At 48.5% G+C, this 25964-nt stretch overlaps 1 protein-coding gene across 1 annotated transcript; it reads right to left on the bottom strand.

The window, feature by feature from the left end:
* Positions 1-1196: 1196 nt before the first annotated feature.
* Positions 1197-25678, bottom strand: GFRA3 (GDNF family receptor alpha 3). The gene is made up of 8 exons (XM_083429585.1): positions 25103-25678; positions 18231-18509; positions 16940-17032; positions 15784-16105; positions 14452-14561; positions 13638-13772; positions 5060-5199; positions 1197-4609 (listed from the first exon to the last, which is right to left on the bottom strand). The coding sequence occupies exons 1-8, from the start codon at positions 25146-25148 to the stop codon at positions 4469-4471; spliced, it is 1266 nt and encodes a 421-aa protein (XP_083285711.1). The 5' UTR covers positions 25149-25678; the 3' UTR covers positions 1197-4468.
* Between the last annotated feature and the right edge of the window lie 286 nt (positions 25679-25964).

Raw genomic sequence — 25964 nt, 5'->3', positions numbered from 1 at the left:
ATAGTGGTGGGGAGACTTCTTTCTTTGCAACTATCACCACCAAGTTTGATCTAAAGTGAGATCTAGCCTGTGTTTGATCACATTTAGAACGTGCCTTTCTCCACTTACATTCTACTAATTATCCCTGCTGCTATTACTCCAAGTTCCCTGGGGTACCAGAAAGCCATTCAAGGGTGTGTACTTAGAAGAGATTGCATCCATTATCTGGTTTATCTCATTTTTCCCACAGATCAACCAGGGCTTCAACAGGAACACATGCCGAATCAACTATAAACTCTCCCAAGGCTGTGATGAAACAACCAACCTAACCTTTCCTCATCTCTAGAGGAATAGCGAACCTATAGAATAGTATCTGTTTAACAAAGTTGGCACACTGATGAACCTATTTCTTCACCAAGTTCTTAGACTGGTCTGTTGGCAAGTGTGATGGAAGCTTTATAGATAAAGGTTATCGCCGAAATCTCGCATCACAAGAAATTGTATTTTCATAGCATGGCCTTGAGCAAGTGCTTGCCTGGTCCCTCTCCTGCATCACCAGGGCAGTTTTTGCATGTGCTGTAGAGGGAAGTGAGGGGCAAATGGAGCTTGTCAACCTGAGAAGGTAGCCAGTCTAGAAGAAAAACTCTTATCCTAAACCTTTGCTGCCTTGCGGGCTATCTTCAGGAGAAGAAAAGGCTAAGGCGTAAACCCTACACAAATCTGGAGTGGAACTCCCTAAAACGGTTGGATGGCATCTTGCATGCCTCCTTCTGGTAACTCCTGCAGCCAAGCTGGTGCTGAACATATTGCTCTGCTTGTCTTTGGACTACGTCTGTGAAGCCAAGAGGGGGTCGTTGTCTGGGCAGCCCAGGACCTCCATACAAACCACCATGACTTGCACCCTGGGGAGGTTACTGGTGCTGCTAGCACAGCGGTTTGACTTCACCCCTGGAGGCGCACTCCATTGTCTCTCAAGGCAGATGAATGCCAACACATAGAGAAGTTGAGGCTTGAGGATCAATGCTTCCTGTGTCAAGTTATATAAACATAATTGAATTCTAACACCATAGGTTGCCAGGAGAGACTAGACATACCTCTCTGGTTTGGTTCCATTTTCAAACCTGTTGTGTGAGAGCTGCCTGCACTGTGCCATCACTAGATAGAACTGACATTTTGTGCATTTTTTTGCTGAACGTAAAGGAAAGGAACTCCCAGAGTTGTAAGATAAACTTTATTTTGGATATTATAGTCTGAACCACATTTGTAAGATATTGCAATGTACATTACAGCAGCTCTCAATGCTCCTGCTTCCTCTGTTTGCCAAGAGACCTAAATTGTATTTTGAAGACGGATAACATTTTAGAGATTTCTATTGCCCTGAAGCTTTAACAAAGGCATGAGAGTTGCTGGTGTATTCAGTAGAGACAAATTACCATTGTTACTATGTGAAGTAGCAGGAAATAACGTCACAACATTGAAAAGTCAACAGAGACTCAATACTGTGTCACTTCAGCCAGATACGGAAAATGGAATTTTAGTGGAATGTACTAGAAATAAAAGCAGTTGGGGTGTGATCCAGTCCACTGCAGATCCAGCAAGCAGTTTTGCCCCTTCCTCCACTTACCCATGTAGGAGGAGAAAGGGACTACACTTCTCTACCACAATACAGCCTCCCTCCCTCCACAGAGCAAGTAGTTTATGTTCTGGAGCACAAGTAATTTATAGCGAAGTGACAGGGGGAGCGGGGCTGAAAGAGGATGGTGAGACAGGTACGTGGACCTAAGAAGGCAGCCACTTACTCTAACCAGGGAGACCAAGAAAACAAAGCTCAAGCAAGGGTTGCCAGCATGCCTGCAAGTACCTCCTATGGTTCCCATGGAAGGTCTCTGTAAATAATCCCCTTAAAAATCCAGTGCACAATTTTGCTCAATTGCTGCTTGCACTGAGCCCCCCTGTCTAAAACCATGCCCACATTTCCATGGATGCCAGCACTGGACACCCTCCCTTACATTCTGAACAGAGAGAAGGTGCAAAGAGCTTCTCTCTTTGAATGCATAAGAGGCTGAGGATTCCCCCCCCCCCCATTGATGGCAGGGCTGTGTGCACTGTTGTGGCCCACTCCCACACCATTTTGTGGCCCTGTCTCTTTTTCTGTTCTCTTAGATGTAGCAGCCGTTATATATTCTGCCATGCCCCAAGGTAGCCATTTTGTGTAATTTAAACACCTCTGGAGCCACCATTTTATGACTGGTGCTCACAGCAGTTTTTCAAAATTTCACAAGTATGCCGTGGCCTAAAAAGGTTGGTGTCCCCTGCTCTACTGGGACCAATCCCACTGCACATGGGTACTGGACCTATTGCGGACTGGGTTGTTATCTTACAATAAGTATGCTTCTTAGCTGGATAAAATTGCTGAACTTTATTTTTGTAACTTGCTATGTTGTATAAGTAAGCCTGATTTGGCAACTGAACTAGAATAGAGAACAGTGTTGTGAAATGCAAATTGGCTTATGAGAAAGCATTTACAAATGAAGTTTAATACTTCCCATGATTTCCCACTCAGGACTTGCTTACCCTAAGGAATGTTGTAAAAACATTTGCACTGTTGCGAAAGCTTTCAGCTTATATGGATACTAAGCCTGTTCCAAGGTCTGGATTCCCACAACACTTCAGGTGCCTGGATCCAATACATATTCTGTGCCAGTATTACACTGCCAAACCCAATATTTATTCGGTTTTTTTCTTGTTTTCTTTTTTTAAAAAAACCAATAAGCTTTTATTGTAACCCTTTCACATTCCTTGCCTTGTTTTTCAGAAGACATGCTTTCAAAGTTATCTGTACAGCTACAACCAGCTACAAACATTTTAAAAATGCTAGTCATACTTCATGTTACATTTGCTTCAGGTTGCACGTTTTCAGGTTGTGTCCTGCGGCGACCCAGAAGTACCAGAAAGGGTTACTTCTGGGTTTCCCCGCGCACGCATGCACAGACGCGCAAAATGACGTCATGTGCATGTGCAGAAGCGGCAAATCGCAACCCGCGTGTGCGTAGATGCGGGTTGCGTTCTTTTCAGGTTGCGAATGGGCCTCCGTTCCGGATCCCGTTCGCAACCAAAGGTACCACTGTACAAGCAAATCCCTTTTTGCCTTCAGTAAAGAGCTGGAATAATAATAATCACCATTACTACTGCAGAATGGATTGGCAGGCATTTCCAAATCATACCTCAATGTTTGAGACAAAGTCTACCAGTAAATGCACACAGAAACAGAGCCTATGCTGGTGGGCAGTACAGAGACCCCTTCACTGGACACACATAAGTAACTCATACCTGGATGAGAAAAACATGAAATTCACAGAGGCATTGTCGTCACTGGTTGATGTGGTAGAACATTCACAGAAAGATGGATTGTGCCCTTGCTCCCCACCCACTCCCAAATATAGGGCAGGGAACTTTGGCAACCACAACATTGTCTATTTTTCTTGGGGAGTAGGAGAGAAACAAGATGCAATACTGACTGCATCTTTCACAGCCACCAAACAGCAACACAGGGAGGTTGTAGAAGTTAGCTTGCTACCTCTTCCAAAAATTTAAGCCAGCCAACAAGGAAGTGGTGACACAATGGGGGTGTGAATTATTAACGTGTGCCTAGAAATGGACAACATACCACTGCAGCACAAAAGAACAGCAGTTTACACTACACAAATCTTTACATCTGGAATTATTACATTATGGATAAATGTCTGGTGCTACAGAATGTACAGAAACACATGTGGAGGGATGCTTGGTAGCCACATATGGAAAAAAAATTTGCTCTGCAGCTCAGGGGAGAGACTTCATTGCTCCGAGGAAACTCTGGTGGGTAAAATCTTAGTAAGCCTGCATGCAAATTCCTATGAAAGCCTAGAAGGCTCATATAATACCAGACAGGAAAGTTGTATGTTACTGAGATGAATACAGAAGCCCAGCCTAGCTCTGAGTTGTTAAATGTCTCATGAGTCACAACAAAGGGGCAGAAAGGGTTAAGTGCAGAGGATACAATTTAGCATCACTGTCAAGTTTTGTTTTGTATGTCTAAAGAAATGGACATGCGTACACACATGGCCCTGAACACCACCAAAGAGTAGAGAATCCAGATTTGGGGGCAGACGCCTGAAGCCAGAAATAGCATTTGATTTGCTAGTCTAGAGGCAATGGGTGCCTTCCTCTTAAAATAAAAAATATTGGAAGGCAATAGGTCCCTAGAATCTCCAAGCTGCCTGCTTTCTTTTCCTTGTGGGCACTGGAAAGAGAACCAGCCCCCCTGCTCCTTTCACAGGCAGGCCAACATTGCATAGAACAGCGAGTGAAAGTGGCAGAGTTCTAGGCAGAAGGGGGTGAGCACTGGGAAGAGGCTTGCGGTGGTCAGTGCTTCCTCTCTGGCATGAAACAATGTCCAGTTTCCCTTCTCATGGAATTACAAGTCAGGAGCAATGCCAGATGTATGATGTTATGGCGGACCAAGTAACAGAAGGAGCAGCGTGAAGGTCAAAGTGAGTGAAGAAAGATGAGCTCCAGAGTAGACAGAGTTAGAAAACGATGTTCCATCTTGCATGAGGACCTCTGGCTGCATCTTACTTTTCTCAGCTTCCTAGAAAGGCAGAGAAGGAGAGAACTCATGACTGGATACATCTGCTGTCCATCACAACATCTCATTTGAATCCCTCCTTTCCCCACCAGCACCATTTCCACTTGCATGGTGTCCCCTGCTCTACTCAGAAGACCTGAGGACATCCCTGGGAATAAAGGTGCCAGCTTCTTTGCTCAACCTTCTCTCACACTTAACTAAAGCAACCTTGCTATGCCAACCATTTGCTTTACAGGCGCATAACAACATACCTGATTCCACTTACGCTACAGATCAGGAATGGGAAACCTGTGGTCCTCCAGATGTTGCTGGACTGCAGCTGCATCGTCCCTCATTACTGGATGGATGGGAGCTTGGAGACCAGCAACTTCTGTCGGGCCACAGGTTCCCTATATCCCTGCTACGGATTCAGAAGAAGCTGGCTTTGTGTCAAACAGAAGGAACGGTTCGTACCCAACGCATTTCCGAAGTGAAAACTGTGCCATCTGTGCTGGTGGCATCTCCCTGGAAATTCAGGGAAGGTGTGAACTGCAGCTGCTCCTGAACCTCCATATTCCTCTGGTTTAAGATCATCTGAGACTGGATTGCACTTCCTGTAAAGCAGAGAACACGCAGGAGATTGTGTGAGGACCTGAATGCATGTATACAGAGTCAGGTTACACATTCTGGGTCCCGGAGTCTTTGAGCGCCAGGTGTAACTAACAGGATAAATTATTGTAAGACAGCCATGCATTGGTGCCTGGAAATGGCCTGAGAGGGAGCCGGCAGACCTCTTCTGCTCAGCTTTGGCTATGCATGCATCTACTGCAGGGGTAGAGAACATCATACCCAGGGGCCAAATGTGGCCCTCCAGGGGCTCTTCCAAACCCCATGAATCACCCCAAGCCATGCCCCCTTCCCAGGCCACACTCTCAACAGCCCTGCTCTTGAGTGCTTTTCTCTGACTCAAATATGTCCTTGAACTGCACCATCGCCTCTTGCTTGCCTGAATGACAGAGAGAAGTGTTTGTGTAGTCATGTATGGAATTCTCTGACTTTTTGCATGGCTCGAATACAGCCTGCTGAACCAAGTTAGGAGCCTGTCAGGGGTTCAGGAGCAGAGTCACTGGAGAGGGAAGAAACAGAGAGCGAGGGGGAGGAGTCGGAAGGAAATGTCAGCGGCGACAGTAGTCCAAGATCTCTGAGTCTCTCCAGTGACTCGGAGGATTCACAGAAAGGGGCCCCCATGGTCAGGGCAAGGGGAGTGCCCAGGGGGACACCTCGGGAAGAAGGGGACTCAGAGAGTAGCAGCTGGAAATCCGGACCAGCGTCCCCCCCAGAGTGCAGTAGGGGGGAGGAGTCCAAGGCATCGGGATCAGGGAGCGCGCAGGCAGAGGGAGAACGTGAGGCAGGAGTGGCCACACCATCGTCAGGGAGCGAGGAAACGGTCATCCGGAAAGTAAAACGCGCGCGCGCGCCAAGTTCAAATGTACAGGAGGGCGGCAAGGTGGGCAGCCCGGGTAAGGAGCCAGGTCCTAAAGCCCGCCGAAGAGAGGGGGAGGAGTCAGAGGGGTCTAGCTCCGCATCGGAAGAGTCCAGGAGGAATGAGACCCCGGGGGGTAGTAAGACCCAGAGGAAGAGAGAGAGAAGGAAGAGGTGGAGTAAGATTAGAGTCTTGAACTGGTGCACGGGGGGTGGAGATCCAGACAGAGCTTCGCCGGTCTAGAGTCCAGACGTAGGGCTGGGACGCTGAGACTTGTAAATGGAGACTATTCTTCAATAAAGACTTTGATACTGTACTATCGGCTAGCGTTGGTCCTTGGTGAGCTGGGACCCGGAGCCAGCCCTGACAGTAAGCTCTGTCTGCTATTTTAAAGTTTTGGCACCAAGAACCTCGCCACGTGAGTCGGCGCAGCGTGGACAGAGGAGGGGTGCTTACAGAGCTCACAAAACTCAGGCAAGATGACGACGGAAGAGAAGATAAAAGCCCTGCAAGAAGCGGTGACACAACTCAGCACTGAGGTAATTGCATCCAGGAAGAGAGAGGAGGAGATGGTTACCTCCTGCCGGGATCTCCAGGCCAGGTTGGACGTGCTTTCCAAAGAGGGGCAAACGGGAGCCAAGGCAGAAGGCATAGGTTTGGGGAGAAGGGGAGGAAGCCTTGTATCGCATTTCGACGGGAGTTTGCAGCAGTACCCCAACTTCAGAGCAGACCTGCTGTTTGCGCTGGATTTACTTGACAAAGACTTTAGAGATGAGAGAGAGAGAGTGGGGTTTATATTGTCCCATTTGCATGGGGAAGCCAAAACGTGGCTGCGGAATCTATGGAGGGACAATGATCCAGCGCTCCAAGATGCGAAGGCTTTTATTAAAGCAATGGACTCATGCTTTTTATCAAAGGTAGACGTCGATATTGCCAGGAGGGACATACATGGACTTAAACAAGGCAAAGCCAGCGTGCGGCAGTACCATACTCGATTTTTCGGACTGGTTCATGCCCTGGGGTGGGAAAAAGATTCTGCGCCAGTCAGAGACCTCTTTTGGGAGGGGTTGAATGCAGATGTAAAAGCGGAGATTGGAAGAGGGGAGAGACCAAGGAGCACCCAGCAGCTAGTCCAGAGGGCTCTGGAGATCGGGGTGCATCTGGAAGAACGTCCTTGCAACAGGGAGGAAGGGCGTTGGGGAAGGGCACCAGCCAGAGCACCTCCCTTCTTTCCCAGAGAAGCAGCGCGTGCGCACTCCACACCCTCGCAGGGAGGGGGAGAAGAGCCGATGGAGATAGGAGGTGCCAGGGCTCAGTCAGCTAACAGAGCCCTAACACCGGGAGCAGCCAAAACGAAGCCTCCTAGAGGGAACAGGAAGTGCTACATCTGCGACAGTGCTCAACACATGGCGAAAGAGTGTCCCCAGAGGCTCCACAAGCACACTGCAGCCTCCGCAACAGTCGCTGAAGCAGCTCAATTGAAAACGCAGCAACAGTTAAACGACAGAGTCTGGCTGGAGGAAGAGGCACTGGGGTCCAGTCAGACAAGTCAATGAAACAATCCCCAGCAGTTTTGCAACCCACAGACCCCCTCCCACCCAAACCAGTGGTGCAGCTTACAGCGTCTCTCCAACTGCCCACTGGACGCACTCTGGAGGTGCCGATCACCATTGACTCCGGCAGCAACGCTGACTTTATGGGACTGGAATTCATTCAGCAGCACACTATACCACTGCTACCAGCCACGCTGCCCCTGAACGTTGTCACGGTGGATGGCAGAGACTTGTTAGGGGGGCAGGTGGTGCAACAAACGCAACCAATGGTGATGCGGATTGGAAATCACCGAGAAGTCATCAGCTTTAATGTCACACACCTGTCGGACACGCCGGTAGTCCTCGGCATGAGTTGGCTGCACAGGCACAGCCCAGCATTGGCGTGGTACCAACGCCAACTGACCTTCGGCTCCTCCTATTGCGCGGAACATTGCATCCTTCCTAGCCCGGAAGAAGGAGGGGACGACCCGCAGCTACAATTAGGCACGCTGCAAGCAGTGCCTCGCAAGTATGCAGCGTTTTTGGAGGTTTTCTGCGAGAAGGAAGCGGACAAGCTGCCCCCCCACAGGCCCTATGACTGCAAGATTGACCTCCTGCCAGGAGCGACGCTGCCAGCCGGGAAACTGTATTCCATGTCTGAGGATGAGCTGCAGGAGCTCAAGGAGTTCATAGACCTCAACTTGAAGCGTGGTTTCATCCGGGAGTCGAAGGCAGCGGGGGGCAGTCCTGTATTCTTTGTGAAGAAGAGGGACACGCCCCAAAAAAGACTTGTGGTAGACTTCAGAATTTTAAATTCCAGAACCAAGCCCGCGGCCTTTCCCATGCCCAAGATAGATGACCTGCTGGCGACGGCGCGGAAAGGACGCGTTTTTACAAAGTTGGATCTGCGAGGGGCGTACAACCTGATTCGCATACGGGAAGGAGACGAGTGGAAGACTGCCATGTTCACGCCCCTGGGCACATATGAATACAGAGTTATGCCCTTCGGTTTACAAAATGGCGCCCACTGTTTTCAAGCTTTCATGCATCACGTCCTGGCGGGTCTCCTCTACAAGACATGCGTCTGCTTCTTGGACGACATCCTGATATTCTCAGAATCAGAGGAGGCCCACGAAGGTGACGTCAAGGCAGTTCTGCAGAGACTGCAGGAGCATCGGCTGTATGCCAAGCTGGAGAAGTGCCAGTTCGACAGGACGGAAGTGGATTTCCTAGGCTACAAGCTGTCGGACAAGGGGCTTGCCATGGACAGCGCCAAGGTTCGCGCAGTGTTGGACTGGAAGAGCCCGCGCAATCGGAAGGAGGTCCAGCGGTTTGTGGGGTTCGCCAACTTTTACCGCAAGTTCATCAAGGGGTTCGCGATGCAGACGGCGGCCATTACTGACACGCTCAGCTCTAAGAAGAAGAAGTTCATCTGGACGGAGCAAGCGGAGCAGTCCTTTCAGAACCTTAAGCGTCTCTTCTCGTCCGAAGGGCAGCTACTGCATGTGAATCCCAGCAAACCGATGAGGGTTGAAACAGACGCCTCAGACAGAGCCGTGGGCGCCGTACTGTTGCAGGAGGACCCGCATGGGGACTGGAGACCGTGTGCCTTCTACTCTAGGAAGCTCAGCAAGTCGGAGCAAAACTACACCATCTGGGACAGGGAGTTGCTGGCCATTCATGCAGCATTCAAGGCGTGGCGACACTTCCTCGTCGGGGCCAAGCACACCGTGCAGGTCCGCACGGATCATAAGAACCTGGAGTACTGGCGCACGGCAAGATTCCTAAACCAGCGGCACATCAGATGGGCGGAATTTTTCGCGGATTTCGACTTCAGGATAGAATACATCCCAGGCGACAACAACATCATGGCGGATGCACTGTCCAGGAAGCCGCAATACCTCGAAGAGGCGGCACCAGCAGCGGCCAAGCACATTTTCGCTCCGAAAGCGTGGGCGTGCGCGGCAGCAACCGTGGACTTGGAGGCGGTCCGTCGAGCACTGCAGAGGGACCCCTTTGCACAAGCCAAGATGGAGGAGGTGCACAAGGGCACGGTGAAGGACGACGAGTTCCAAGTACGAGACGGATTGCTCATCCGCAGAGGGGCCCTCTACGTACCGGGAGACGACCTCCGGGCGAAAGTACTGCAGCAGTTACACGACGCACCCACCGCCGGGCACTTTGGCAAGGAGAAGACGGCAGAACTAGTTGCCAGAGATTTTTGGTGGCCCAAGATGCGGGGGGAAGTCGCGGAGTACGTCTCGAGGTGCGACACCTGCCAAAGGGCCAAGTCAGTCCACAAACCTCCGGCGGGACTGCTCGAACCGCTGCAGACTCCGAGCGAACCGTGGGAGAGGGTGGCCCTGGACTTTGTCACGGATTTACCCAGCTCAAGGGGTAAAACGGCAGTGCTAGTGGTGGTGGACATGTTCACTAAAATGGCCCACTTCATTCCGTGCGCGAAGGTCGCCACGGCAGAACAGACCGCCAAACTGTTCATAGACCACGTCTTCAGAGTGCATGGACTGCCACGGTCTATCTTGTCCGACAGGGGGCGCCAGTTCATTTCGAGCTTCTGGCAGAAGCTGATGGGTTTCCTGAACGTCAAGATCAACCTAGCGTCGGCGAGACACCCGCAGACCAATGGACAAGCGGAACGCGTCAACGCCGTCATGCAGCAGTACCTGAGATGCTACGCAAATCAACAGCCGACGACATGGGTGGACTACCTGCCGCTCGCTGAGTTCGCTTACAACAACACGAAGCACGTGTCCACAGGGGTGACGCCGTTCTTCGCCAACAACGGGAGGCATCCCAGAACCTTCCCGGGATTAGAGAGACTGGGGGAGGGGGAGCCACAGGCAGCGGAAGCCTTGGCGGCGGAATTGCAGGAAGTCCACGAGCAGCTTAGGAGGCAGTTAGAGCTGGCAAAGCACGCATACAAACTGCAGGCTGACAAGCACAGGAGGGTTGGTGAAGACATACAGGTGGGAGACTGGGTGTGGTTAGCGGCCCACGCAGTGCCGACCAGATCCTTAGCTAAGAAGAAACTCGGACATAAGCAGCTAGGACCTTACCTAGTTGAGGCACAGGTCAATCCGGTGGCCTTCCGGTTGACACTTCCGGAAGGATCCAGAATGCACCCAGTATTCCATAGGTCGGTGCTCACGCCCTACAAAGCACCTCACCGATTTCAGGCGCAGGGCACGGCACCAGACCGGTATGAGGAGATCCCCCCAAGGAGGGAGTCGCCAAGAAGGGAACCCATCAACCAGGTCACAGAGATTTTGGACTCGAGATGGGGGGAAGAGGGAGTAGAATATTTTCTCGCAAGGGAAGGTACCCCGGCCAGCGCCAACAGTTGGGTGCCGGACTATGCCCTGGACGAGCCTCTCCTCAAAGAGGAGTTTCATGCCTTGTTCCCACACAGGCCCATGCCAGCCGAGTATTTCGACGACTGGCTTTTCACACCCACGCTTTCTACCAGCACGTTCCAGGGATTTACCTCGGACGAAGAACCACCATTAGACACACGTTCACCGGAGGGCTCGCCCTCGGGGTTTGCCTCAGACCGCTCGTTTTGGTGGGACAATCGAGGAGAGGAGAGGTGGCTGAGGGGCCCTTGGCAGGCAACGGACCCAGAGGGGGACGAGGGTGAGAGGGACATGGACGTGATGGGGGAGGACGTTGGGTTCGAGCATGGCGGCACGGAGATGGAAGCAGAGGAGAACGAGGTCGGCGAAGACATGGAGGACGAGCCGGATTTCTCTAACTGGATGCACGCCACGGGGGACGAACTGTATCCACCATTCACCCCCACAACGACGGAGCACCCAGCACCCCCGCCGGAGGAAGGGGAGGGGGGAAGGGGGGGCTTCGAGGGGGGGATGGATGTCAGGGGTTCAGGAGCAGAGTCACTGGAGAGGGAAGAAACAGAGAGCGAGGGGGAGGAGTCGGAAGGAAATGTCAGCGGCGACAGTAGTCCAAGATCTCTGAGTCTCTCCAGTGACTCGGAGGATTCACAGAAAGGGGCCCCCATGGTCAGGGCAAGGGGAGTGCCCAGGGGGACACCTCGGGAAGAAGGGGACTCAGAGAGTAGCAGCTGGAAATCCGGACCAGCGTCCCCCCCAGAGTGCAGTAGGGGGGAGGAGTCCAAGGCATCGGGATCAGGGAGCGCGCAGGCAGAGGGAGAACGTGAGGCAGGAGTGGCCACACCATCGTCAGGGAGCGAGGAAACGGTCATCCGGAAAGTAAAACGCGCGCGCGCGCCAAGTTCAAATGTACAGGAGGGCGGCAAGGTGGGCAGCCCGGGTAAGGAGCCAGGTCCTAAAGCCCGCCGAAGAGAGGGGGAGGAGTCAGAGGGGTCTAGCTCCGCATCGGAAGAGTCCAGGAGGAATGAGACCCCGGGGGGTAGTAAGACCCAGAGGAAGAGAGAGAGAAGGAAGAGGTGGAGTAAGATTAGAGTCTTGAACTGGTGCACGGGGGGTGGAGATCCAGACAGAGCTTCGCCGGTCTAGAGTCCAGACGTAGGGCTGGGACGCTGAGACTTGTAAATGGAGACTATTCTTCAATAAAGACTTTGATACTGTACTATCGGCTAGCGTTGGTCCTTGGTGAGCTGGGACCCGGAGCCAGCCCTGACAGGAGCCACTTTTATTAATCCACTCATTTTTGCCTCTGGCCCCACTCTGTGCCCCCCCCCCCGAAAGTTGCCTACAAGGGGATATGGCTCTTGAGCAAGAAAACACTGCACACTCCTTGTGTACAGTTTGATTGATTTTTGTGAATCAACAAAATTTTTTCATCGATTTTTGATTGCCGAAGCACTTGGCAATTAACCCACTGCAAGTCTACTCCGGAATTTGCCACTGTGCTTTAGGTGTCATGATTTAGTTGGGCTGCTGTTTCCATGCTGTAAGTAAGGGAGCATACAGGGAACACAGACCAGCCAATGTCTGCAGGGGCATGGCTTATCTCCCTTCCAAAGGGGAGAAGCATGTTTGGTCAAAGAAAAGCCCAAATCTTAAAAGGGGGGGGGGGACAGACGAAAAACTTTTCCATAAATATAATCAACAGATAAGAAGCTGAGGCATTAAATGTTTAACAAGCAAGCTTTGTTTCTGTTTTACGTCCTCTGTGAACTTTTATAGTCATAAAATATTTAAATCTTAGCAAGACCAAACATTTTAAGAGATGCGTTGACAATAATAGATAGAGAGAAGGACTTAGACAAAGTTAGGGCCAATATCTGATTTTATGCTCAAGCAGCAGGATCAATGAGCTGATGTAAAGTCCACTGGACTAGCTAGAACAAATGAATTTGTGAATGCCGGAGTGATTAATTAACAGGGGTGGGGAGCCTCTGGTCTTCCAGATGCTGTTAGATTCCAACACTTGACCAGTCAACATGGTCAATAGTCAGGAGATATAGGAGCTGTAGCCCAATAATAACTTGGAGGACTACAAGTTTCCCATCCCTTGCTTGATGAGCAACAAGAACCCTAGAAGTACCCTAAAGGATCAGAATAAAGGACCTTTGTTTCCAAAAGAGGCTGACTAGATGCCTCTGGTAAAAACTATTGCTAGACTCCAACTCCCATCAGACCCAGCCAATTTGCCCTCAGGGATGATGGGAACAACAGCTGGAAGGCCAAAGTTTCCCACCCCGGAACAAGATGTCTCTGTTTGTAGCCAACTTCTGACACACAACCTCTAATATTATGGATGTTTCTAAACAACGAATAAGTTGACAGAACTTTCTTTTATGAACTTCTCTGATCCTTTATAAAACACATTATCTTGAGCGCCTTCAATGAAAAGGCGGATTTAAATTTAATATATGCATAAAATCCAGTGACAGTGAATTCTCTGGATAGAGAAGTACTTTGCTTTGCTGTCCTGAATCTGCTGCCAAATTAAATTAATCAGAGAAAAGTTGACTTCTAGTATTATTATGAAAAGGGGATAACAATTAATAGGGCTTGATGGACTATAAGTCTGGGAGGGTAAGTGTCTGGCATATGTTTGGATGACTTACTGAGGCATCTGTTGCTGGCAAAGGAGCTGAGGACTTGCTCACAATCCTCCTTCTGATTGCCACTGTCCTTGCAGGAGCACCACAGTGTGACATCAGTACTGGAATTGCTGGCATAATTGGGGGTCATAGGTGTACCTATTTCAAGACCGAAAAAAACAAAGAGTCAGAATTTTCCCATATGGAATACCAATGAGTCAAAAGATACAGACCCACCAGTCTAGGCATGCTTTCTGTAACCCCAGAATGTGCTATCTCAATCTGCTCAATTCAACATCCTGCCAATCTCGACCTCTTTCTAAGGGTTTCTGATGTGAAGTCGCTCTGTGCTCCAGATTGGCGGGAGGGAAAGGTATAAAAATATATCTAATTTTAAAAATTGTAATTAACTAAAGCATAACCACACTGTTGCTGTGGTCAACCAAATGCTTCATAGGCAGGGCATGAAGGGGATAGTGATCCTGTTTCTGGCATCAGTATATCAAAATCAGAGGTGTAGTGCTTCTAGACATGGATACTCCATTTCGTTACCATGGCTAATAACCACCTAACATAAGAAACTGATGGTTAATGTTCCTCCTACAACTTCAGAGTGAACATGAAAGTGGAATAGTATTCAGCTATAAGGGGAAGGAAGATGGACCAAGTCTTCAGAAGAGGGAGTTTCCTACAGCTCAGAGAAGCTTACGCTCCTTTCTCACTCTCTGTTACATAGACCGGGAAGGCAGGACCTTACATTGCACCCCCCCCCCCCGGTATGTCTAATGGTATAACCCTCATCAAGCTCCCAGTGAATTCCTCTGGGCCCAGCACATACCAACCATCCCCATGTAAGCCTCCAGGCATGCAGCATGGTTGTGTGGAGAGCAGCCATCTGAAGATGTGCCTGAAGGCTTGCATTGCTCTTGGAAGTCTGCCAGCCGGGATCTGGTGGAAGATAACAACTATCAGAACGAGGGCTTTCTTTACCACCACAGAGATTGCTTTATTCATTTGTCCTGTAGTTTATAAACCAAAGTCACTTTTTATGCAAAGCCAAGCAACATCATAAATCTTCATCTTAAAAGTAATACAGTGGTACCTCAGGTTACATACGCTTCAGGTTACAGACTCCGCTAACCCAGAAATAGTGCTTCAGGTTAAGAACTTTGCTTCAGGATGAGAACAGAAATCGTGCTCTGGCGGCGTGGTGGCAGCGGGAGGCCCCATTAGCTAAAGTGGTGCTTCAGGTTAAGAATAGTTTCAGGTTAAGTACAGACCTCCAGAATGAATTAAGTTCTTAACCTGAGGTACCACTGTAGCTACATTAGGAATGGGCAACTGATGGCTCATGGCTTACATGGCCCCTGAAGCAGTGTTTTCTGGCAACTGGCGGCTTAACCAAAAATACTTTATAGAACAGACATGTTAGTCCTACATCTCTCACATTTAATGTAATATACAAACGTACAAGGGGACCGGGTGGCACTGTGGTCTAAACTACTGAGCCTCTTGAGTTTGCTGATTGGAAGGTCAGTGGTTCGATCCACGCAATGGGGTGAGCTCCTGTTGCTCTGAGCCAACTTCTGCCAACCTAGCAATTCAAAAGCCCACCACTGTAAGTAGATAAATAGGTGGCAGGAAGGTAAATGGTTTAGTCATGCTGGCCACATGACCTGGAAAGCTGTCTGTGGCCAAACACTGGCTCCCTCAACCTGAAGCGAGATGAGCGCCACACCCCATAGTTGCCTTTGACTGGACTTAACTGTCCAGGGGTACCTTTTATAAACATACATATTGAGCATATGCTCTCCTTAAGAGCAAAGTCCTTCTTACTAGATGGTCTCCAATTTTATTGTGAAACTGACCACCTCTGGCTCACAGACATCTGTCTGGAGAATAAAGTGGCTCTCAAGTATGTAGAAATTGTCCATCTCTGATTTAGGTGATGCTTTTCCTGATCTGCTGTTTCAAAAACATACAGACTGCATTTTAAAATTAAAATGTGTGTAGACTATCTAAATTGTTAGGCATTATGGAAACATATAGTTTTATTTCCTTCTTTTACTGTATCAAGTGTACAATCCGCCTGAGAATCCAGTTACTTGTGCCTCATACAACTAATAGCTTACTATGGCGGCCACCCCAACGCCCTTGGTGCCAGACCTACTTGCAGATATTGTCCTTCAGACAGGAGTCCAACAGGACGAGGCAGTTTGGCTTGCTGCTGCTCTGGAAAGAGCACTCCGGGACAATGGTATTCCAGCGCCGCTCACCACAGACCTCGTCTTGACAAGGGCAGAAGAGAAGGCTCTTGGTGAAATCCGCGCTGATCCTCTCAAAGAAGTGTCTCAGGTGTCGCTGGCATCTGCGCCGATCACAGGTGGTCTCTGTGCTGCAGGTCTGGGCATAGAGTGAGCGCAGGCGCATGCACTTGTGGTTCAAGTGGCAAACGTTTGTGGCATGCAGGCAGGGATTTGTCCTATCCATAGCTATATGGGAGCCAACAAAAGTCACAGAAAGACAAGAATATGTAGTGGGTTCCAGAGATTATTTCCATGAAGATGTGGATTAAACACGAAGAAAATGTAGTCGAAGCCATTTCCAATATCACTTTGCAATTCAGAAATTCATTTATTTACACCTGCTTCCTTTTCCTTCATAGTTCGCCCTGTGTGAAGCTTTAGATTGTAGACTCCTTGGAGCAGGCACTTGTCCTTCTGTGCTCTGAAAAGCACCATGCACACTGGTGTTGCTGCCCTGGGTAATCTACCCAGATACTCTGTGCAGCATCAGAGTAGACTTGAAGGCTGGGGGAAGCAATCACATGAATGGGTTCTACCCTTATGCAGAACCTCATTTGGGAAGATTTTATACTAGGCCAGAGTTTTGGTGGGTGGCGCACTCCTATTCTCTGTGTACACACATCAAAAGGTGTGATACCTTCTACATACCCAGTGAGTTTCCTTTTGGCTGCTACTGCTGTTACCTCTCAGAAGATTCCTCTCAGACTAAAACTTTTTTTCTGTGGAAAATTTACATCACAGGACTACTTTATCTTTGAGAGTCTTATACTTTCTGCTTTCTGTTACATTATAATAACAGTTATTTCTGCCTTTCAGATTTGAGTTTGTGTTTTATTTTTGGTCTATGCTGATCTCCCTCACCTCTAGACCATATGTTTACCCTGGCATCCTAGCATTAGTCTGCTTGACGCTACCTTTAAATTGCTTATAAAACATTTCCTTTCTCCCTAAAAAAACTCAGCTGTAGTATGTAGGTCCTGAGGAAAAGAAAAGACAACCAAATGTTAGTATAGGTTCTACCTGAAATCCTAGTTGACAGTTTGTTGTAATTGGTCTTTGAAGAGTCTTCATTGTCTGTATCTTCATAGGGTGACACCTCCAAATGAAAGTCATCTGTGGAAAATAAATTTATTTACTTAGGAGTCACACAATAACCATGTTCTGTGTGTAATGAATAAAACAGAAAATCACAAAATACGAACTCTAAAAAAAAGGTAACAAAGGCAGCATAATGCAACTCTAAACATATCCAATTACATAAAAGCACAAGAGCAATACAAAGCTAAAACACATGTCAATCTAGCACAGATTAAAATTCTTTCAGCGCTAAATTAAAAACAATGATACAGCTTTAAAAAACAATTTCATAAAAAACTGGGTGAATTAAAAACTATTTGCCTGGTACCAACATTTATTAATGCAGGTGCAAGAAAAACTTTGGAAAACCAATAAAATAATTGGCAAAAAAGGGAAAATGCCCCAAGGGAGAGCATGCCCTGTTTAAGGAATTTTTTAATGTTTGAAGTTTTATTCTGTTTTTAATGTTCTGTTGAAAACTGTCCAGACTGGCTGGGGAAACCCAGCCAGATGGGTGGGGTAGAAATAATAAATTGTTGTTGATGATGATGTTGTTATGCCATAAAGGAGAGGCCACAACAGAGAAGGCCCTCCGCCTTCAGCGTGAGAGAGCACTTGCAGGCAGCTGCATGTGGAAAAGAAGTCTATCTACATGTTCCCAGTTGGCTCCTTAATGCAGGGGCAGGGGACAATATAACTAAGCAGGAGATGCTTAAGATTTTAATTAACAGAAAGAGAAGAACCACACCTTAATATCCTGCTCAGTCTAAAAAAACAATTATGAGGGATCTTTTTTGATTTTGACATCTACTTTAGAATATTGTCAATGTAAACATTTATATATATATATGTTTTTATTCTTTTTGTAAACCATCATGGAAAATAAAATTTCAAGGTAGCAAAAAATAAACAATGGGTTTCTAATTGCTTTCTCTCCTTTGGGGGGAGTCATAGCAGAAGATCCCAAAATCAACCCCCAGCATCCCTGGTTAAAAAGAATTTCAAGAAACAAGGCTAGATGTAGGAAGACTGAGACCCTGGGGAGATGCTTTCTAGTCAGCCAGACAATTGCTAGTCTTGACTTGGTGCAAATATTTTTGTTTTGTTTTTGCAATCAGGCCCAAGGGTCTTCTCCCAGATATTCAGGTATTGCTCTGGAGTGGGGCACACAATTCTTATCCTCCTGCCACCAGTGATAATACAAAATGAAAAGTGAGCAAAGCTTCTATCTCACCAGAATGAACAGTCCAGTAGATGCGCAGGCACAGCTGCTCCAACTTTCGTGTGCGCCGGTGACACTTGCATTCCTGAAAATAACTGTTTCTTACAAATGTTCCTGCCGCCAAGCATCTGTTCCTGGTTTCTTGGTCAGCGAGGAAACTGCTCTTGGACAAAGACTGGGAACAGTTTTGCAAGGTCTGATAAGCGGCGCTGCAGGCAGGCTCAGCCAAGCAAAGGGTCTCTGCTGTTATACAGGTGTGCGGCTGATCAAAAGAGAGAACAAGGAGGCCTCCTGTTCAAGTAGAGAGAGTGTGTGTTAGCATTTCATAAATTCACATACTGCAGTCACTTTCTCATCCCTTCAAGGGCACAAGCATAAGCTCCTGCTTTTTGCTGAATTAAGCAATCTGGAATGTTTATACTGCCACAATCACTAATGTGGTTTCTCAAAATCATTTAATGTGGATTAGCACACATGTATGCTTTGCCTATCCTGTTGTTCATATTATCAAGGTGGGGGGAGGGGAGATGTGGGGGATTCAAGTAACAGGTCCTATTGGAGGAAGCAAAAACAAGGACTCCAGCTAGTGCAACAGGACTTACCTCACTGTCCGCCCCCCCCCCCCCGTTGGCTTTTTTTTAGGGGGAGTAAAGTCAGAGCTGTAACTACGGGGCTGTAACTACGGGGAAGGGGATGGTCTTTCTCTTGCCCTGTGTTAAGCCTCCAGAGGGCTCCCACTGAGGCTCCCACTCAGTGTGTGGGGTGGGTGGGGGTGTGTATGCAAATGTGGGGGTGGGCCAAACTGGGTCTTTGACCCGGGTGAAATAAAGCCTAGTTTCGTCCCCGAAACTGATAATTGATAATTGCTAGCATGTAAAGATCACCACTCCTTGCATTAAATGCTTTTTAGAAGAAAGGAAGATCTCCACACTTCTGACATAAAATCAAGACTTTCTAAAGCCTTTTTTTAAAAAAGCAGCAGTGTCCAGTTGGGCAGGATTATACTTTGGTGTTGAATTTTGGTGGAAATCTACATTTTGGTGAAATAGATGGGCCCAGTCTTTGACAGCAGTGCTGTTTGACCCTCCAGTCCACTTCAGCAATTTGGCACCTGCTCCAGACTCACGTCCTGATACTTAAGTGACAGAAATGACAGCTACAGACAGACTTCCTGGTATCACGTTTGGCATCTTACTATAACCACTAATAAATAGACTCATTTCAGGTCCAACCAGTTACTGCAGTGGTTTCTGTATTTGAATGTGAGCCAAATGGAGAACAGAGCAGACTGAACCATGCTTGAAGGGCAGGTGTTCTTGTCCTTGAAAAATGACAGTTGCAGAAATGAAACGCTCCTCGAATTTCTATCACATACAACAGGGGTGGGGGAACTCAGGCCCAGGGTCCGAATGTGGCCCACTAGATCTATCTGGCCCTTGGGACTCCCTTGAGGTCTGAACTCCTCTAGCTTGGCCTTGTCCCTCACCAGCCTTGCTTGGTGCTCTCCTCAAGTGCTTTTGTCTGGCTGCAATGTGTCCTTGGATTGTGATAAAGCTTCCTTGCCTGGATGGAAAATGGAAAGATATGTGCGCATGAGGGCCTGTAGAAATCTCTGGCAAGTGTGTGGCTGGGAATGGAGCTTTCGGTAGAAAAATAAGAGCCCCATCCACTTTTGTCTCCGGCTTTTCCCACCCCTCTCAGGTGGCCTCCATAAGGTCATGAGGGAATGTGGCCCTCAAACTGAAAAGGTTCCCCACCCCAACATAGAAATACGGCCCCATTCTAAAACACTCATATTCCTGTCCACCATCTCTCATTTCCCCCAGTGTGCTTTTGATTTACATTCAGTGTTTCTCTTCACATATTGATTTTCAATTTTTATTATGGCTTGGTTAACATCTATTGAATCCCAAGCATTCTTGCTATACGCTTAACAACAGACTTTATGAAATTTGGACAGATCACTTCCACAGCATACTTAAAGCACATGGGCTTCCCACAAAGAAGTGTGAGAACTGTGACTGTGAGGGGTAGATAACAGTTTCCAGGATTTTTTAGAGAGCCATGTGCTTTAGATGTATTTTAAATGTATGGCAGGGATTTGACTATATAGCGTCCCATGGAGTTATGCAGGGGAAAGGGGGCAACTGTCTTACAAAGTATAGCTGCTGCAACCATCTTTCATGTCTCTCCCACCACCACACCTCGTATGGCAAGATGAACACAACCATTTGCAGGGATACTGCAACCATCCGTGTAGGGAAGGGAGGAACGGCCAGGCAACTCTCTAATCAGGGCAATCACAGCCCACAATCCAAAGAGCAGCCAGGTGGATGGAAGTGTTGTGCCAGTGATAGGCTTACCCCTGGGTGTGGGGGAGCACTACCAACCACCAACCTTGTCCTACCTGGGCAGGAAGTCCCCTAAACCTTGGGGTATGGGAGTACAGCCAACAGGAGTACAGCCCACTACAGAAACAGAAGCTGGCTGCAAATGAGACATGCGCCAGGGAGGAGATGCAGAAGTAGAGGAAGGGAAGTGGGGCCAGGATGGATAGCTGGCTGCCTAGGGAAAAAAGAGAAATAACAAGCAACAAGGGGTCAGGCAACAGGTCCTCTTTGCCCAGTGTGCCCAACAAGGACTGCAAAGGAGCTTCCAACACCAGCTGCTGGTGCACAACCAGTTTCAGCTATAGCACTCTCTGAAGCCGAAGTGGGACAGTTATTCTACTGCAGGGTTGGCTCCTCACCTATCATCTGGTGCCCAAGGCCCACAGCAGCTCTAATGAACCTTTGCAGTCTGGCATTAAGCGTAATGTCTTGGATCTGACAATGCTCGGCCTAGATCCTGTCGCTGCCTGAAATTTTAGGGTGCCACTTGCAGAAGCAAGGATGCAAGGAGGTAATGAGTGCCAGCACAGATCACCCTTTCTGGATCAATTAAGCCCAGGGGAACAGCTCAAAGGCAGGTAAGCAGATGAACTGGGGCAGGCATGGCCAAACTTAGCCCTCCAGATGTTTTGGGACTACAACTCCCATCACCCCTAGCTAACAGTGGGAATTGTAGTCCCAAAACATTTGGAGGGCCAAGTTTGGTCATGCATGAACTAGGGGTTTAAACCACAAAAAAGAAACTGAGCAGTTTCTTTAGAGAAAATAATAACCTTCACCATTTTTACATGGTGATTAAAATGCTACATGCTGCTAACTACCATACTGTTTACCAATGCCCTGTGAGATGCAAAAGCAAGGGATATAGGGTCATTAGCTCTGATGTTCTGCATAATTTCAATAGAGAAGTAAATGCTGACAGATATAATGCCACCAAATGCTGTTTCAATACACACAGAAAGTCAGTGATATAGCAGATGGGTAGTGCTAAACATCACATTTCACTACTAAATTACTCTTTATTACTCAATCAAGAATATTATCCATGCTGGCTATATACTACCTCCAGAATCAGATTTCCTCTGAATACCAGCTAAAGGGGAACAACATCAGGAGAGTGCTGTTGTGTTCATGTGCTACTAGCGGAGTTGCCAGAGACAGCTGGCTTGTAGATATGGGAAATGAGATGCTGGACTAGATGTTCTATCAATCTGATCTATCAGGACTCTTATTGTGTTTCTTACCGCTTGTGATGGATACTGATTCAACATCTCTCAGTACAGGTGGTCACACATATCTCCCAGGTCATTAAAAGTAGCCAGTGGTAATAAGGTAAAGGTAAAGGACCCCTGACAGTTAAGTCCAGTCGCGAACGACTCTGGAGTTGCGGCGCTCATCTCGCTTTACTGGCCAAGGGAGCCGACGTTTGTCCACAGACAGTTTTCCAGGTCATGTGGCCAGGATGACTAAGCAACTTCTGGTGAAACCAGAGCAGCGCATGGAAACGCCGTTTACCTTCCCGCTGGAGCAGTACCTATTTATCTACTTGCACTATAGGAGCCTGCATTCGCTCCATAGGACGCACACACATTTCCCCTTCATTTTTGGAGGGGGAAAAGTGTGTCCTATAGAGGGAAAAATACGGTATTTATCTACTTGCACTTTGACCTATTTTTGAGCTGCTAGGTTGGCAGGAGCTCGGACTGAGCAACGGGAATCTTCGTCGTGGGGATTCGAACCGCCAACCTTCCAATCGGCAAGCCCTAGGCTCAGTGCTTTAGACCACAGTGCCACCCGCATCCAGCCAGTGGTATATCTATCTAAAATTAATATAATCGTCATTGTGTTATGTTTCTAGATTAAAGTTTGTGAACCAATTCTGTGGGGGATCCAAGGAAGGAAATTTGGTTTCCCTGCAAGTGAACAATGCATGTGGTTCCATAAAGGCTGACCCTACTCCTGTTTACCAAGCAGTATATTTTCATTTACTTGTTAAATTTCTTTATTGCCCTTCATCTGAGGATCACAGGGTGGTTCACAATATAAAAAACAAAAATGCATAACATAGTAAAATAAAAATAATAAACACCCATAAACACACACAGTTTAAAAGGCCATAGGTTGTTTAATAAGCCAAAGGCCTGAGAGAAAAGGAATGTTTTTGCCTGGCATCTAAAGATATGCAAGAAAGCACCAGGTGAGCCTCCCTGGAGAGAGCATCTCACAAGCCGGGAGCCACCACAGAAAGGGCTCATTGTATCCTTTCTGTTGAGTAAATGTGCATAGGATTGTAGCCTTAAAACTCTATATATTGCCTTATCCCAAAGGTAAGAGTTCAATTCTACCACGCAAACTAAAGATGAATACAAGTTTCAAAAATAAAAGAAGTCTTCATATTAGTTTAGTCTGGAATGAGTCACTTGTGAATTATGTTAATACAGGGTAGAAAGCAGAATAGTGTTTTCATGTTTGACAAAGCATTTTGACTCATTCCCATGCAATCTGTGCATGTGTTAATGTTGTTAATGCAGGAAAGTGAGCAGATTAGAGCTATTCTAACAAAAGTATGTTTTATATTTTCAGATCACAGATACAGTAAACACAACAGCCCTTTCTGTGATATTTTCATTCATGATACAAAAAACCCCACCCTGTTACCAGTATTTCCCTAGTTTACAATGTCCTGTTCCAGGTGACGCAAGGACAGAGCAGCTGACAGTTAACCATGGACAGTACTGGACTCAGTTTGGTATTAGTTGCATGTTCAAACCCAGGGGCAGGTTAAGAAGCAAGGTCAAAGGCAATCTGAAGTCAAAATGTGAGATGTGGGGGAGGTCTTGAATTGAACAGCTAGGTAGACAGGGATGCGGTCATCAGGGCAATGGAGCAAATTTACGGCTACAGCACTTTGTGCCATGAACTGAATGATTTTTCGTCTGAGCATAGCAGAAGGGCATCTGGGTTGCCTGAGGATTTGGTCTACTCGTGAATAGCTTTTTTCACACAAGTATCACTTTACTCTGGTGTAGTGCTTGTTCCTCAGGCTTGCACCCAGTGCCTAACTAAGCCTGCACCTTCCTAGGGCTCAGTGGCTGTCCAACATCCCCCAGTGCCTCGCTGCCCCATGGCATGAGCTGCTTTGGGGAGCTCTAGGTCATCCTTGGAAGATTCCACCCGCAGCAGCATGACAGATAAATCCATGCTAAAATTCACATCAGATGGAATGTGCATTTCATTTTAAAATGGTCCTCATCATCTTTCCTTCCTGCATTAGCAACCCAAGAGCTGTCCATGTTTGATTAGACCTTTCTATGTTATATTAGACCAAGGATCCACCTAACAGTATTCTGTATCAAACAAATCTGTCTGGGAAGCTCACAGAGCTAGACGGAGATAGCTGTCCCCTGATGTTGCCCCTGACAAGTGTGAAACGCAATTTAAAAACCAATATAGCCAGTGTATGATATGCAAATTAAATGCAGACCATACATATGCATATATTTAAATTATATATAAACGTCATGTGAAAAACCCTTCTGATCGTATTCCACAATCGGAACATACACAGATCTAATTTCGGGCCAATTTATAAGAACACGACCCCATCGAGCAGGCGAGTTGCACACTGCAAACTGCTCCTACAGCGCGCGGCGGAGCGGCTCTAATTCTCTGGCTGAGGAAAGGGTCACAGCCCTTCTCTGGCCGGCAAACAGCTTGGCAGCCACTTGCCGAAAGTTTCTTCGACAGAGAAAACAGCCAGGCACTCGAAATGGAAATCTGCGATCAAATCTTTATTCCCGCAAATCAGCTACCCCGTAAGCAACAGGCACTTTCTCCCCTCCGTTAGCAAGCGGCGGAATAGGGACTGCGCTGTTCCTCCGTAGCCTATTCTATGGCCGTACATCCCTCTTTCCTTTCTCTCCCAGCACCCATCAATAACGCCATCGGGGATCTGCCTGGCCTGAACACACCCAAAGTGATTAGCAAACAGGGTGGTCAGACAGTCCTCCCCGTCGCCGCCTGCAAATCCGAGACGCCGAGCGCGCGCTGGATCAGAAACCTGAACAACTGTCCAGACACCGCCCCGCCGAGAGACACGCGCAGCCCGATCCTGAGCGGGCTTACATGGAAGCAAAGTCCGCTCAGGGGACTCGCCTCCCAGGAACACGGGCATAGGATTCCAGACCCTCTTTGCCTTGGGACAGGGGAAAAAACCACAGAGAAAGGATGGTCCTATTAGAGACAGCGGGCGCAAAACAAAAGCTAAAAGGCGCGGATGGACGCACAACTTCTCCCTTGACCTGCCCCAGAGCGCCCGATTCTCTATGCCCGCAACCCCGGAGCCAGTCCCGCACGGCGGCAAGGAACCCCATCATGAACGGAGATGGGGGTCGGATGGGGTAGGGTAGAAAACATACAGCAGATCCAACACCGCCTTTCCCCCGCACCGGACCCCTTTCCCAACGGCGCCCGCCCCCCACGACGCCCCATTACCGGTTCGGGAGAGCAGCAGCAGCCCCAGCAGCAAAGGGAGGCCCATGGCGGAGGGAAGCGCAGCAGGCGCAGCACGCGCGGTCACTCCACTCCGAGCCGGTCTTGCGAGGGAAGGGCTCACATGCTCCGCTAGTTCAGCGGGGACTGGGCAGCCTCGCGTGGCCACCTGCTGCCAGCCTGCCCTCGTCGTCCCGCCTTCGCGGGGACTCGCCTTCTCAGCTCGCGCTGGGCAGGTGCGCGCGCGGCGCTACAGCGGGAGGCGGGAACTCGCCGCCGGCGCGCGAGGGGAGGGGAGGGGCGCAGGAGTAGCGCCCTGGCGAAGAGCGGCAGGAATGGCCCGCCTCGCGCTAGGGCGCTTGCTCTCTCTGGGTCGGGTAGCGGTATGGATTGGGAATAGGGGACGGGGTCAGCCCCGTCGCGGCCTTGGGGTTTGGTTTTTGGCGCTGGGAGGTCGCTTCCCCTCACACAAGGAGGCGGAGCGGCCCCTGTTGCCTTTGAATTTTGTGAGCTGTGGAACCTCGTCCGGAAAAGCAGGGAGGACGGGTCTCTTTTTTTTATTATTGCCAGGACCGAAAACGCCGCCCGGGAAAACGGGCGTGTCGCCTTCGCTTTTGTCGCCGCTCAGGCGTTCTTCTGGCGCGCGCACATTTCCTCGCGCCGTGTTGCTCTCGCGCTCGTGAGGGGTGCAAACAAATAAACGAGCTCAGAACCAACACTGTTTGAACTGTTTGCAAATATTGCTCATGCGGCACGCCATTTTAAAACATAAAGGAAGCCTATAAATTTCACCCAGTCTTCCTTCAACACTTCAGTTAAATCTGAGAGGAGGGAGGGAGCCGATATAGCACACAGCGTTTTGGTC

The sequence above is a fragment of the Podarcis tiliguerta genome, assembly GCF_965153285.1.
Source record: "Podarcis tiliguerta genome assembly, chromosome: 2".
Classification (NCBI taxonomy): domain Eukaryota; kingdom Metazoa; phylum Chordata; class Lepidosauria; order Squamata; family Lacertidae; genus Podarcis; species Podarcis tiliguerta.
This window is presented reverse-complemented; position numbering and strand designations above follow the sequence as displayed.

Excerpts from the sequence above, each read along its gene's own strand:
- GFRA3 (XM_083429585.1), bottom strand. The coding sequence starts at position 25,148 with ATGGGCCTCCCTTTGCTGCTGGGGCTGCTGCTGCTCTCCCGAACCG. Across the intron at positions 5,200-13,637 it reads TGCCAGCAACAGATGCCTCA|GAAGTGCAATCCAGTCTCAG; the intron begins GTAAGTCATCCA and ends TCTGCTTTACAG. Across the intron at positions 4,610-5,059 it reads TCACTTCGGAAATGCGTTGG|GAAGCTGAGAAAAGTAAGAT; the intron begins GTACGAACCGTT and ends CTGCCTTTCTAG.